The 12,540-nt window shown below is 35.7% G+C and overlaps 2 protein-coding genes across 13 annotated transcripts in view; one reads left to right on the top strand and one right to left on the bottom strand.

Moving 5' to 3' along the window:
• The window catches only part of NRBF2 (nuclear receptor binding factor 2), a 74,620-nt gene extending 68,486 nt beyond the window's left edge, over positions 1-6,134 (top strand). The window contains exon 11 of the mRNA XM_067025534.1: positions 5,149-6,134. The gene's annotated coding sequence lies outside the window, so the exon portion shown is untranslated. The remainder of the gene's footprint in view (positions 1-5,148) is intronic.
• JMJD1C (jumonji domain containing 1C) overlaps positions 1-12,540 on the bottom strand; it is a 315,663-nt gene that overhangs the window by 25,873 nt on the left and 277,250 nt on the right. For all 12 annotated transcript variants that reach the window (XR_010838961.1, XM_059055378.2, XM_067025528.1 and 9 more), the window contains 5 exons: positions 12,001-12,173; positions 9,526-11,738; positions 4,417-4,618; positions 1,102-1,316; positions 29-181 (listed from right to left, as the gene is read on the bottom strand). Coding sequence is in view for 11 of the 12 variants with exons in the window: in XM_059055378.2 (XP_058911361.1) it covers positions 29-181; positions 1,102-1,316; positions 4,417-4,618; positions 9,526-11,738; positions 12,001-12,173 (2,956 nt within the window). In the remaining variant the exon portion in view is untranslated. The remainder of the gene's footprint in view (positions 1-28; positions 182-1,101; positions 1,317-4,416; positions 4,619-9,525; positions 11,739-12,000; positions 12,174-12,540) is intronic.

The following is a 12,540-nucleotide window of genomic DNA, read 5'->3' as shown; positions in this document are numbered from 1 at the left end:
TTTCAATTTATATGAAGTTATAACTAACCTCTAGAACTCTTCCTTTCCTTTGCCTTGTAACAATCTAAGCAGACCACAAATCCACATTTCTGACAAACCCAATGAATGTTAAACAATGTTGCTTCACACGCATCACACATCTCCCGGACTCCTCTCACTGCTCTTTTCCAGGCAATTTTGGCTGAAATACAGGGAAATAAAAATTTAAAGGCAAACATGCTCTTTTCCATACAATTTTCACTGAAATGCACAAAAACAAAAATTTAAAGGCGAACCAAAAACTTTGAAGGATTTAATAATTAACAATCAATAGCAGATTTCTTGATGTAACTAGTAATTCTCTTCAGAAGACTTACATCTAATGGAGGGTTTCTCAATCCTGGAGCCCTTGATATTTGGATGAATAGTTCTCTTTTGTGGGCGGCTACCTTGCGCAGTGGCATCTGGGGCTCCACCTATAGATGCTAATTCTCTATACCCCCAACACCTTTCAGTTATGCAACCAAAAATGTCTTGAGTTATTGCAAAATGTCCCCTGGGGGACGAACTACTGACTTAAGGGATGGGAAGGAAAAGAAGCTAACATTTTGAGCACCTAGTATGTTAGGTGCTTTACTTAGTACATATAACTACTTTAAAAACAAACCTATGATGTAGTTATCATTCCCATTTCAAACAGTTAAACAAGGAATAAAGCTGAGATACAAATGTAAATCTATCTAACTCCAAAGACTGTGATGAATCACATGAGATAAAAAGCTTAAATAATTGGGATGGATTATGTCTTTATATGGCAAATGCTGAAGTTTCCCAATTTCACATCAAAGTGTCTTTATCGTGCTCAGTTGTCATAATGGCAGAAATACCAAAATGCTATTGTAATTTCACAAATTGCTAATCCATTCAATTCAACCTCAGTTGGAAAATGTTACCTTAATTACATATAGGTACATTTGCACATAAAAGTGTCATTATCAAAATTAAAAGTAAACAAGCGTAGGTAAGATTAAGGACTTCTCCCACAGATAAAACATATTTCAAAGAGAAATTCTTAAAATAAAATGTGTATAGTTGCATGTTCTAAGTATTTAACTTCCTTACCATCCTTTTTCACCCAGGACAAAGCTGTTTTTTCAGATGTTACTAACTGACAGAACTTATCACTTATTATATCCAAGATGTATTTTGAGGTTTCTATGTCTACTTCATCATCTTCATAATTTTCATGTGTCCATAGACTCATAGCTTCATCATCATATTGGTCAGGAGAAGAGAAGCCATCTATTCTAACCACTCCATTTTTACTAAAAGACAATCTGAAACATTAAAACATAAAAGCATTAGACAACAAGACAAAAGTCCAGGTTTTAAAAGCTGTAAATGTATAATTAATTTATATTTTTATACTACATTATAAATATACAAATTTACTATTAAAAAAACATGAAAATGGAGTGGTTCTTTATATATACAAACTTTATTAGTAAAATTTAACCAACTTTTGACTCCCATAGTGCTACATAAATGGCAATGCAGTGGCACCAAGTTTAGGTTATTTCAAGAAATAAGATTTTACCTATCACTTATACTTAACTATTTAACTCCAGTCAAATGAAAACTGTCCAAGTGTTTCATGAGGAAATGAGTTAAAATGTTGGCCGAATGCTGCCTCGAGCAATGCAATTATTTTATACATAACCTAAGCCAGCACCCTCTAAAGTTGAAAATATCGTAAATCACCTTAAGACTCACTGAGATTTAAAAAAAAAAAGCTAAATTAAAAAATACATTTTCTTGGGCTTCCCTGGTGGCTCAGTGGTTAAGAATCTGCATGCCAATGCAGGAGACACTGGTTCAAGCCCTGGTCCAGGCAGATCCCACATGCCGCGGAGCAATGAAGCCCGTGTGCCACAACTACTGAAGCCTGCGTGCCTAGAGCCTGTGCTCCGTGACAAGAGAAGCCACTGCAATGAGAAGCCTGCACACCGCAACGAAGAGTAGCCCCTGCTCACCGCAACTAGAGAAAGCCTGCGTGTAGCAACGAAGACCCAATGCAGCCAAAAATAAAAAATAAATTAAAAAAAACCATTTTCTTCACCAATTAAAATGACACTTCATTAACATGATTTGGAGGAACAAGACTGAAATTCTTAATAGTATATTAGGAACTCAATTACTGTGCTTACTTCCTTCTCTTACTTCTGATATCCAATTTATGTAACCACTCAATTCAGATAAGTTTAAGGTAAAATGGAAGGCAAAATTGCCACTCTCCTACAGGCTGACGGTTATTTCTCAACTGTCTTTGAACTTACTCTCTTTACTCTCAAAGAGGGGATATCAGAAGTGCATTACAAATCAGCCTGTATTTTTCAAATGGACAATACCAACAACATTCCTTTTACCACTTCTTCCTATACCTTTATTACCTTTCCCTCTTTTTCTTAAAAAAAACCTTTCTCCTTTCATGACAACCCATCATCTTATTTCAGCTCTGTTTCCTTCCTTAAAACTTTTCCAAAGGTTTTCGTATCCCTTCAAACCTACTTTCCTTCTGATTCCTTTTCCACCTTTTCTGTACTTCCATGTGCACTACCTTCTGTAACTGTTCTTTGAAGTTGTCTGTTCTTTGGGGATTGTTGGCTAGAAAAACCATGAAGTAAGGAAAAAATGCTCTGTTTCTGCCAATACATATTTTTGGGGTCTCTACTGGGCCACCAGCATAGTACATTTATTTGCCACAGCAAAGTGCCTTGTAACTTCTTAGGAAGAAGATGATGATGATGATTAGGAAAATAATTGTAGGCAACATCATAGGTGCATTCCATACATGCTTGGTACTATGCTAAGAGCTCTGTGTACTTTATTCTCATTTCATCGTCATGAAATCTCTGTGAGTTAGGTACCACTATCATCCTACTACAGTTAATAAAGTCACACAGGAACTAAGGACAGAGCTGGAACCAAAATCCAGGAATGACTGATTCTAGAATCTGAGAAATTAACTAGTTTCTACTGGCTGGGTTACCCAGCTATTCTTTAAACTCTTATAAGTCTATAAATTTTTAGTATTAAAGTATTATTTAGTAATATTAATATTACAGTAGTATATAAATTAATAACTTTTTAAAAAATATTTTATTTATTTTTGGCAGTGTTGGGTCTTCGTTGCTGCGCGTGGGCTTTCTCTAGTTGTGGTGAGCGGGGGCTACTCTTCGTTGTGGTGTGCGGGCTTCTCATTGCGGTGGCTTCTCGTTGTGGAGCACGGGCTCAGTAGTTGTGGCTCGTGGGCTCAGTACTTATGGCTTGTAGGCTCTAGAGCGCAGGCTCAGTAGTTGTGGCACACGGGCTTAGTTGCTCCATGGCATGTGGGATCTTCCCGGACCAGGGTTCAAACCCGTGTCCCATGCATTGGCAGGTGGATTCTTAACCACTGTGCCACTGGAGAAGCCCATAACAACTATTAAGTTGTCTTTATATTTACCACAAAACCTGTGAAATGTGACGTGCTACTAACAAATTCTTCTTGTCATTTTATAACTCATATTTTTATAGCTATATATGTTTAACAAAAGTATGGGTATCTATACTCCGATAAAAATTAAAATAAAAAACAAAATTAAAAAACCCCCAAAATGGGCTTCCCTGGTGGTGCAGGGGTTAAGAATCCACCTGCCAATGCAGGGGACACAGGTTTGAGCCCTGGTCCGGGAAGATCCCACATGCCGCGGAGCAACTAAGCCCGTGCGCCACAACTACTGAGCCTGTGCTCTAGAGCCTGCGAGCCACAACTACTTAAGCCCGCATGCCTAGAGCCTGTGCTCTGCAATAAGAGAAGCCACCGCAATGAGAAGCCCGCACACTGCAATGAAGAGTAACCCCTGCTCACCACAGCTAGAGAAGGCCAGCACACAGCAACAAAAACCCAATGCAGCCAAAAATAAATAAATTTAAAAAAACAAAACAAAACCCGAAGCATGGGTATCTGTAATCTAACATACTGACTTTGGTTTAATGCCTAGATTGTTTACCTAGATTTATAGACTTTTATTGTGGCTAATGCACAGATATAAATGTGACATTGTTTTGTTTTATATAAATAAAAAAATACTTAAACTGCTGTTTCCTATAATTTAGAAAAAATATTAACATTTTCTCACTAAGGAATAATAAATCTCTCAGAAGAGAAAGGTCATATGAAAACAAATAGCAGTGTGAATACGAATTTAGTCTAACCGTTAACTATTGTTAAATTTGGCACACAAAAAGTTTAGTGTCTTTTTATAATGCTTTTTATAATGCTTTAGAAACACAGAGGCTCAAAGCCTCATTCCCACCTCCAAAAAACCCTCAGAATGACAGTACAATTTCCAATATCCTATTACCACATTTTCCAATTACTTATTTTCAACTTACCGTCTAAAGTAGTAAAATCTACAAAACACTGGTGAGTGAGTTGGTTCTTCCCCCTTCTTACTCCGAATAAGTCTACATTCTCGGCACTTTTGCAAATTAGGCCCTATCTCACAGCAGGAGTCATCCTGTAAAAAGGATTCCCCAGTTTGCTTCAGCTTCTTGACTTTACGCCAGTCTTTTAATACTGAACGAGGGATGCCAGCTGTAAAAGCAGTAGGAAAGTATTAGCAAGATTTTAACTTTTTAGAAAGGTAAACTCCTTGAGATAATATTCAAATCAATTAAAGATCACTGAGAATAAAGGCAAAAAAAAAACCCCAGTTCAAGTCAATTATACAACTGTGATCATATATTAAGATTGTAGAAAAGAGATTATAGTTCAAAGTCCTAAAAAGTCCACAGCAGCATTTCTATTTACTCTTCTACTAACCAAATAAACTCTTAATGTCAGTATAATGGAAATGCAGACGTAAGTAAATTTTCCAGCTGACTGAAATCTTCACATACTCAATATTCATATTTGTATAGTAGCAAACATGATAATCATTCATTTTTTATGTAAATCTATAGATTAAAATGCAATTCTTCTACACAGAAATTTGTTATATGTAGGAGGAGGCTCTTTTAAGATGCACAGGAAGGACCTAAAGACCAAAAGTTAATACTTCTAGAAACTACAGGCTAGTTTCAATATATCTATAGTTTTGAAATACTTAATCTGATTCTCCAAAGGTAAATGCGGATCAAGACAAATTTCGATTTTATCACACTGTATTTGTGGGAAGAGGAGGTAAGATTTTTCTCCTAATATCTCTCCCTTATTATAATGCCCTCCATTTGGTATCAATGTTTGTTAGAAATAGTATCTTTTAGAAAAATCAAAGGGTTTGAAGGATGTAAAAGAAAAAAGCCAATATTAACCTGCCTGTCTTTATTGATGGTATAAAGAAAAAAGGCATCAGAGAAGTCTAAAGAAAAACAAACTCAAACGCACTATATAATTTAATACTTGCAGGAAAAAAATTAATTTATTTACTATACTTTGCATCATTGCTCCATCACGTTCATTAACTTGAACTTAATTGTTGTAATAACACGGGCTCAAGTAATCAGTCACCTATAGAGCAGCAAGAACTCAAAACATTATATTGTATATATCACTTAAATGTAGCCTATTCAATTAAAAAAAATATATTCATTTAAAAGCACGTTGGGACAAGCAAGTATTTGTTGACACCTATCAGCGTACTTATACTGCCCATATTTATGTAGCTATATGCCAGACCTGAGATTTACATAGTTTGTTATTTCTATCATGTTGAACGAATAAATTGAATTTCCTACCCTTGTGTTTACTAATCATACCCATTTTGCAGATCAGAGGCAGTTTAAGAGTTTTCCTGAGATTAACAGAAGATACAGCAGAAGTCTTGTTCTGAGCTCTCACTATTAACTTACCTGTTGATAGCATACGTAGTACAATTACAGCAAGATCACATACATCTTAACATAGGAAGTGCTGTGTTTAAATTCCAGGGTGGCCCATTTGAAATAGGCTCCGGTTATTAAGCACTTCTTTGACTGCTGCCTGGTTTTTTACAATTACATGTTCTCCCCTCTTCTTTCTCTAATTTAGGGCAAGAAGCCATTTGGCTTAATCCACTAGAGAAACACGTATGTGGGTACATATACCACTTATGGAATAAAAATGTTTCCAGAAGGCTTGTGTAAAACGCTTGTTATTTCCTCCATTGTGTCTAAGACAGATTTCTCCTATGGACTGTATAAAAGAATTCGGAGCTTCTTGAAGTCAGAATGAACAGTAGTACACTGCCGATAAATCTTTGTTATATTACTTCCAATCATTTATTTACTTTTTAATTTATTACGCCAGAATAAACTAAATGAAACCTTTCTATTTAGACTAGAAAACGACCATTAACCAATATGCTTTTACATTCCAGGCAATGGAACAGTTCAAAGAGTATGGATAACCATACTATTATGAACAATTTAAATACTATTATAAAGAAAGAACCAGGCATTTCAAAGCAACTCTCAGTTCTGTGACCTGAAATGGACACTTAGACCTTTTTTTTAAAATGAATGAATTATAAAGATATGAAGGTCCAGGTCATGTAGACTGTTTTTGATATTATATTTTTTGCTTCTAGACTAGGCCAAACATGACTATGCCTAACTCCTTTTATGAATTTTACTGTAATATTATTTGTACAATAAATAAAACTCCATTTTTCAATTCTATGTATATAATTTTTGGTAACATCTAAAATCTAAAAGTTTGAGATTTAGATACTTCGTCAACAAAAAATACCTAACTCAATGGATATTTCTCCTTCCTTTATACCAGAAGAACATTTTCAACCTTAGTTCTCTATCAGTAAATCCTCAAAGCAGCTGCTCTAGCAACAGAAAACTGAGGAAGAAAATAAGAGAAAAATACATGCTAACCTTTAACCTCTGATATGCCTTCACCTTAAAAATATTTTTTGAGATATAGAAATGAACTCTGCTAACAGTTAAACCGCTGATTTTGTGTGTCACAGGACTTACATTTAAATCTGATGGGAAATTTCAGTACATAAAATGATGTAAAAAATTAGTTGCGGAAAAGCATCCAACTTTTAATTATCAGTAACAAAAGGCAGCAGATATGAAGATTTTCTAAAACAGCAGATAAAGCAAATTCTATTGTACCTGGCTTTAGAATGTACTAAACACTATGATATGTGTATTTGTGTAATAATTATACATGTATATTAAGTCTATGCAATCATATTACATTCTCTAAGTGCAGACTTATTAACTCTTTTCGACTATGACTGATGACAACCCCAATGAACATTAAAAGGATAAAGATCATATTTAATCCATGAGGGAGATAATCCACTAAGGTTTAGAATTTATGAACTCCCAATTTAGAGAACTTTTCTAGATAGCCCAGAATGAAAGCAAGTCAACTCTGCCCATAATTAACAGATGGCATTTAATAGTCACTTAATATTACTTTGGACTTGGGAATAAATGGGACTTAAAATAGCCTGTCTGATGCTAAATGTTATTTACTATGTAGGGGAGATTTGACTAAGCATTACAACTTGGAGGGGCAAGTGCTGATTCCAGTCTTTGTCTTAAAACTTACTTGGGAACGTGTACATACAGTCTCAAAATGAAAACAGAATATGCACTTCATTAAGAGTTAATTTTATAAATTTAACTTCTCAAGAATATTCTGAGTGTTAAAAGCTGGAAGAGTCCTATTTCTGTTTTCTGTAAGTTTAACTCCAGTATTTGAATACTCGACACCAAAAGAAATGTTTTGTGAAACAAAAGAGAAACAATTATTGACCACACTAAGCTTCTTGAATTCACTGGGGAAGTAAGCAGAACACATTACAACACGGTATGCAATCCAACACTCAAGTAAATGGCACGTATCCTGTATCTCCCTCTCTTTTTTTCTTCTTACTATGTTTGCATTTCAGTCTGTCAGCCTGTCTCTAGTTGAGCTTGTTTTCCTTTGTTCTTTCACTTTCTGACTGTCCTTTTCTACGATTCCATCCTCCTGTTTTTCTCTCCTTTACTTTGCCTCTGGTTTCCACACAGGCATGTGGAAAAAACCTCATTCAGTAAAAAGGCCCAAATAAGAGCCTTCAAGCATCCAAATGCTGGTTACAGTACTTCTTGAATGTCCACATTGTCACAGATATTTCATATATTGTATGTGGATGAATACATGGATATAGCGAAACTATTAACTGCTTTCTGCCTTGTGCAACATACCTAAAAAAAAAATAAGCAAACTGAGAAAAACTACTTCTAGAGTAAAAACATACAGAAATACTTTATAGTGAATATTACTGGCAAGTATCACTTATTCTGCCCTGTTGTAGCCACAAATGAAATATAAATATTATCAGTTTTGAAACTTTTACTTATTATGGAAGTTCTTCTTGAATATACAAATGAACAAACAAAAGCACCAATCCCGTTTTTATTTAACTTTCACCCACTGTTAAGGACTGCTTGAATGAGTAGCATTATTAGTTAAATAGAAGGTAATTTCATTGTTTTCTTTTCTTTCTTTTTTTTTTTTAAGTTTTCAATTTTTCTCCAGATGACAAAGGGTGAGATATGGGCTACATCCACACTACTTCAAAGTAGTTCTCTTCTAAAAGTGGGACTTAAAGGAAGTTTTTGTGAATAGGAATTCTTTTTCAACTATTATCTTGTTATAGGTAAAATACCTACCTAATACAGGCATACCTTGGAGACAGTGTGGGTTCAGTTTCAGACCACCACCATAAAGTACACACATTTTCTTGTTTCTCAGTGCACATAAAAGTTAGGGTTACACTATAATGCAGTCTATTAAGTGTGCAACAGCATTATGTCTAAGAAACTATGCATGTACTTTAATTTAAAAATAGTTTATTGCTGAAAAAGGCTAACCAACATCTCAGCCTTCAGTGAGTTGTAATCTTTTTTCAATAGTAACATCAAAGGCCACTGATTACAGATCACTGAAACAAATACTATACAGTAACGATGGAAAAGTCTGAATTACCAAAATATGACAGAGACACGAAGGGAGCAAATGCTGTTGGAAAAATGGTGCCGACAGACTTTCCTGACACAAGGTTGCCACAAACCTTCAATTTGTTAAAAAAAAAAAAAAAAAGACAATATCTGGAAAGCACAATAAAACAACGTATGCCTGTATTAGAAATCCACTTTTAGTGTCTAGCTATAACTGCCTTTTGACAATTTTTAGAAATGGTCAAAATTCTGAATAACTACTAAATTACACACTGGGTTTTTGCCAACCTGAGTGCTATGTAAAAACATATTTCTACAAGTCTCTTGAAAATGGAGAAATATTGATAGGTCTTCTCTCATTTCCTCTTATAGGGTACTTGTAGAAATGAAGAATGTAGAAATGAAATCAATGAGCACATACATTACACCAGGGCATACAAATGAAGTCAAAGATGCCTTTAAGCTCTCTAATTTTTAGAGAACAACACCATTATTGCAAGAACTTACAGCCCATTTTACTTGAGATAAAAAAGTAATTAATTTACTTACCACTATTATTGTTGCTCTGCAACTTCAATTTACTTTTTTCTTTGGCACTCCTGCTAAGAACCCCATTGGGTTTTAAATCTTCTTCTATTTCACCTTTTCTCTTCTGAAGATCATTTTGCTTCTTTTTGTAAGTTGGCTTAGGTTGCCTTTTAGTCCTTTGCTCTGATTTGCTTTCACTTTCATCTGAATCTCCACTTTCAGAGCCAGATTCATAAGTTCGTTTGGCTTTTCTCCTATTGACTTTATCATCTTTTACAAATTTATCAACTAGGATCTTACCATCTACACTATTTTGCAGATCATTCGATGTAGAGGCTATTAAATTGACAGAACATGGCTTAATAATTTCTGATACAGAATTCCCTGAATTTTCCATTTTATTAGTATTTTTATCTTCTTCTGAATGTCTTGTAAGCCAGGCCTTTTTCAGTTTAGTATGGTAGTTTGGTTGACTTGTCTGGGATACTTGCCCATTTCCTACAGAGTTTGCTTTGTTAATTGTACTACAGACTACAGTGCTATCCAAGAGAGGGGAGGCTGAAGATGTCTGATTTTTCACAGCATTAGGCTCAGTCTCACTGACATTACTACTTTTATACTGAGCTGCAGCCAGTGCTGCCTTGTGCTTTTTTAAATGGATAAAATCAGTTGTGCCTGAGAACCCAGAGCTGGATTGAACAGCACTTCCTGTCTTACTACTGGCTGGTGTAACTGGAGCTGTCGTGCTGACCCTGCATTCTAGTGTCTGAGCCACTGAATGACTGACACTTTTCGAAGAGGTACATTCTAAAGATTTAGAGGCCAAAATGGTATTTGATAAAGAGTAAATTATTTCTGAACCACCCCAGCTGGAAACACTGGTGGTAGTGGCAGCAGATGTGAATATATCCGTTTTGGTATTACACATTGTATTTACAGCAGACATGACTGAACTGGGAACACTGCCCTGTGAGACAGCCTGAAAGTTTATTTCGGATTTTATGTGAGCACTGTCTGAATTCACACTTGGCAGAATGATTCTTCCACTCTCTCCAGCTTCTGCTGATTTAAGGCAATCTGTTTGATTTGCCCCAATTGAAGATCTTTCACTAACTCGATCTTTGGAAGCTAACTGCATTGCTGGCATGCTATCAAGTTTTGTACTAGAAGGTGGACGTACAATGACAGATGCCATAGCAGCCTGTGACTTTCCGCTGCTTTTCTCCACATGCCATTCAGCTTTCTCTTTGCTGAGGTTATTATTAGATTTCCACATTTCTGTCAAACTCTGTTCAGAAGAACTCTTAAAATTTGCCTGAGTGTCTTTAGGCTCAGGAATCAGAGTTGGAGGCTTCTGTGATTCTTGAACCTTCCCACCAGCATTTACGGGCATCACTGGAGTTAATGTTGGAGGGGAAAGGCTACTATAGCTGCTTTCCTTTCTCTCCAGGCTATGATGGATTGGTGGGTGAAATACGGGTGCTCTATGTAAAGCAGGCATACTCCGGAGTGTATTTGTAGAAGAAACTGTCAAATGAGTAGGACTCCTACAGTCATTTCTGAAAGTTGTTACTGAGTGAGAAGCAATTTGCTGGGGAAGATGTTCTGGTATCTTGCCTACTAAGTTTACTTCACTTTCCGGTTGGTGTTTAATCAAAGGTGGAGGCTTTGAAAGAGATGATATAAACGAAGTCAGAGTCTGAGGATTAGCTGCTGCTGCTCCAAGGGTATTACTCTGTTTTTCAGTGTAAATATTTGAAACCTCTTTGGATGGGTATGACCTTGGTGGTTCATTGACTATACTATTAGACAATGTAGTGAAATAGTTACTTTGAGGCAAACTCTGAGGCACTGAATGCTTCATCTTATAAAGATCTGATACTGAACATTCTACATCTTTATCTTGTTTGATGACATGGCTTTTAGGGCTAGAAGATGATGATGCTACTCTGGAATAATTATCTCTCTCACCCTCAAGCCCCTTGATTTTAGTTGTAAAGGGAGCAACGTCAATACTTTCTTGAAGAATTCGACGGTGTTCCTCCTTATATTTGTTTAACCTCTCTCCAGTCTCCTGGGGTGGTCTCTGTAATTGATTCAATACAGGATCCACAAAATGCCTATGCAAGTGACCATCTTTTCCCGTCTGTGACCTATTTAGATCCAGGTCATTTTTGGCTGATGTGGATGCAACAGAACGCAATGGTTCAATAAAAGCTTTCCTCTCCAATTCTCTGCAAAGAAAATACACGAAGGTTTCTGTAAACACTTTTTCTTGTATAATACAAATATAGCTTCTTTGTGTTACTATTCTATCATAAAAGTGAAACACAACTTTGCATGTGCTATAATATTATTAAGAAAATTAAAGGAATATAAAAACAAGAATAACACTTATTATTCAGCCTAGTTTTAAGACATTTGTTAAAATTATCTATTTATAAACTGAATTAAGAAAAACTATAAAAGACAAGTTTTAAGCACTGGTGAACTTACTCTTTATGATGATCTACTAAACATTTTGTCAATGGTGGACTGGAATGTGCTGTAATTTTAAGAGGCCGATGAGGCTCTGCACTGGAAGGTCTGACAGGAATGTGACTAAGTAATCCAATACCATCTGCTGAGGTCACAGGGGTAGGCTGATGTAACCAAGGACTGGGAGAATTCTATCAAAAAAATTTTTTAAAATCATCCTTCAGTTACTAGAAAAAGCTAAACACAGTATCACAGCAGGACTTTAACAGTAGTATATTTATGAAGTATGTGACATACTAATACAGCAGTATATTTATTAAGTATTTTATGAGAAATATCCAGACAAATAAGTAACTAACAGTTATATGGATTTTTCCATACGATGAAAAAAAAAAATCAATCAGCATTAAAACAGTTATTTCCAGGGAATTCCACGGCAGTCCAGTGGTTAGGACTCTGCACTTCCACTGCACAGGGCATGGGTTTGATCCCTGGTTGGGGAACTAATATCCTGCATGCTGTGTGGCGTTGCCAAAAAAAAAGTTATTTCCAGAAATT

The sequence above is a fragment of the Kogia breviceps genome, chromosome 2, assembly GCF_026419965.1.
Source record: "Kogia breviceps isolate mKogBre1 chromosome 2, mKogBre1 haplotype 1, whole genome shotgun sequence".
In the NCBI taxonomy this organism is placed as follows: domain Eukaryota; kingdom Metazoa; phylum Chordata; class Mammalia; order Artiodactyla; family Physeteridae; genus Kogia; species Kogia breviceps.
This window is presented reverse-complemented; position numbering and strand designations above follow the sequence as displayed.